At 63.2% G+C, this 2,276-nt stretch overlaps 1 protein-coding gene across 1 annotated transcript in view; it reads left to right on the top strand.

Annotated features, from left to right (window-relative positions):
* Nucleotides 1–695, top strand: part of SHANK3 (SH3 and multiple ankyrin repeat domains 3) — a 323,589-nt gene extending 322,894 nt beyond the window's left edge. The window contains exon 23 of the mRNA XM_014961953.1: nt 82–695. Within this exon, the coding sequence (XP_014817439.1) occupies nt 82–625 (544 nt within the window). The 3' untranslated portion in view covers nt 626–695. The remainder of the gene's footprint in view (nt 1–81) is intronic.
* The last annotated feature ends 1,581 nt before the right edge of the window (nt 696–2,276 follow it).

Raw genomic sequence — 2,276 nt, 5'->3', positions numbered from 1 at the left:
TGCTCCTGTGTCTGGGGACCTGCGCCTCACCCCTGCCCTCTGCTCTCTCTCCTCTCTCTCGCTGTACCGTTCTCTCTGCAGACTTTTCAGTAGTTTAGGAGAACTCAGCACCATTTCCCAGCGGAGCTCCGGGACCACCTACACAGTCCGACCTGGCAGTCGCTACCCCGTAACCCGACGTACCCCCAGCCCCGTGAAGCCGGCTCTGGATCGGACGGAGCCCCTCAGCACCGTCCGGCCCTACGGTCTGACCCCTCCCACCATCCTCAAATCTTCCAGCCTCTCCATCCCCCACGAGCCCAAGGAGGTGCGCTTTGTGGTGAGGAGCGTGAGCGCCCGGAGCCGCTCCCCGTCCCCGTCCCCCTCTCCAGGGCCGCCCCTGCACACCCTCCACCCGCCTCGGCCCTTCATGCAGAAACCCCTCCACCTCTGGAACAAGTACGACGTCGGGGACTGGCTGGAAAGCATCAACTTGGTGGAGCACCGAGACAAGTTTGAGGACCATGAGATCGAGGGCACGCACCTGCCCGCCCTCACCAAGGAGGACTTTGTGGAGTTGGGGGTGACCCGGGTCGGGCACCGGATGAACATTGAGCGGGCGCTCAAGCAGCTGGTAGACAGCTGACCGTCCCAGGCAGCCCTGGCCTCTTCCAGAGCCACCACGGGGGGGTGGGGGGGCGTTTCTACTAGACTAATAAAACCCACTTTGATTCTCTTTCTATTCTGAGCACTGCACTGACGGGCGCGGAGCCGAAGGGGCTCCCGCCCGCTCCCACACTGGCCCCCCCCCCCCCCCCCCGCCCCCCCCCCCCCCCCCCCCCCCCCCCCCCCCCCCTCCGGGAGCAGCGGGGCGGAGCGGCCCGGATCGCCGCGGGGGTGGGGAGGGAGGGAGGGAGATGTTTTATTTCCTTTTGGTTTGGGGTCTTGTTTCCAAGGGGGACACGTTGATGGATAATATATAATCTCCGTGCATTTATATAGAGAGCAGCTGATGATCTACACGAGATGATATTGAACTACAGGATTCCCACTCCGTCCTAAGTCATCCTTATTTTGCATCTTTTTAATCAGCTATATATTTGAAAAAGAGAGAACAAATATCTATATATCTATATCTATAGCTATAGCCACCTGATTTTGTTATAATTTTACTAAATCTATATATCTAGACTTGTTGAGATGCTGGCGAGGCGGTGCCTGCACCCCTCCCCTGGGACGCCCATGCCTCATGGGAGTTTTTAGCGACTGACTGAATGAATGTTAAAAAAAAAAAGTCTTTTTAAAAAAAAAAACCACAAAAAAGAAAAAAAAAGAAAAAAAAAAACAACCAACCCCAACAGCTCCTTTCAGACACTCTGGATTTTAAAGATTCAGAAACACAAAACAAAAAAAAAAAAGCTTGGTTTTTTGGGACACACCGAGTCTTCCACCCCCCGCCCGCCGGGCAGAGGCTTCCACCACCCCGCAGAGCCCGGCGCCCTTGGCAGGCACCGTGTCCCCGGGCCCCCCCCGCCACACTCACGCCCACCGGGCCACCGGGCTACCCCCGGCGGGGCCACCGTGGCCGGTGGCAGCGGGAGGAGGCCGGCGTGCGGGTCCCATGGCCGGGCTGGCTCCGGCCACACCGCTGGGGACCCTGGGGACGGCGGTGGCACGGTCAGGGGGGGCAGCAGGGCTCGGCGGTGGCCACTCCGTCACCCCATGGCTTCGGGGGAGCCGGAGTGCCCCAGGCCAGCCCCGGCGCTGGTGGAGGTGGCGTCCCCGTCCCCCAGCGTGGTGCCCGGTGCCCCCTCCTCGCCCGTCCCCAGCCCCTCAGGGGTGGCCAGGGCTCGGGAGGGGACGGCTCGGTGACCGGTGTTCCCAAAAAGCCGAGTCCCCCACGAAGGCATTAACTCTTCTGGTGCTAGAGGGAAGGACAAGGAGGTTCCTTCTGACCCTCACACATCTCCGAACCTTTACAACCTTCAGCCAGGGAAAAGGCCCAGGCCCGGGCAGGGGGTGGCAGCCCCCCCCGGGCACCAGGCCCTCCCCGGGACGGTCCCTGCCCTGCGCCGGCGCACCAGGCCCTCCCCGGGACGGACCACGCCGAGCTGCGTCCCCCGTCCCCGAGCTCCCGCGGGGCGCCCGTCCCCGCGCCTCCATCCTGAGCTCCCCGGCAGCCGCCGGTCCCCGGGGGTCCGCGGCCTCTGCCCCCTCCCCGGGTGCCATCCCACTGCTCCCATCTGGGTTGGGCACCCGGGGATGGCGCGAGGGGCTTGGGGCCGGACCGGCGAGCG

Source organism: Calidris pugnax, unplaced genomic scaffold (assembly GCF_001431845.1).
Source record: "Calidris pugnax isolate Ruff unplaced genomic scaffold, ASM143184v1 scaffold459, whole genome shotgun sequence".
Lineage (NCBI taxonomy): Eukaryota > Metazoa > Chordata > Aves > Charadriiformes > Scolopacidae > Calidris > Calidris pugnax.
This window is presented reverse-complemented; position numbering and strand designations above follow the sequence as displayed.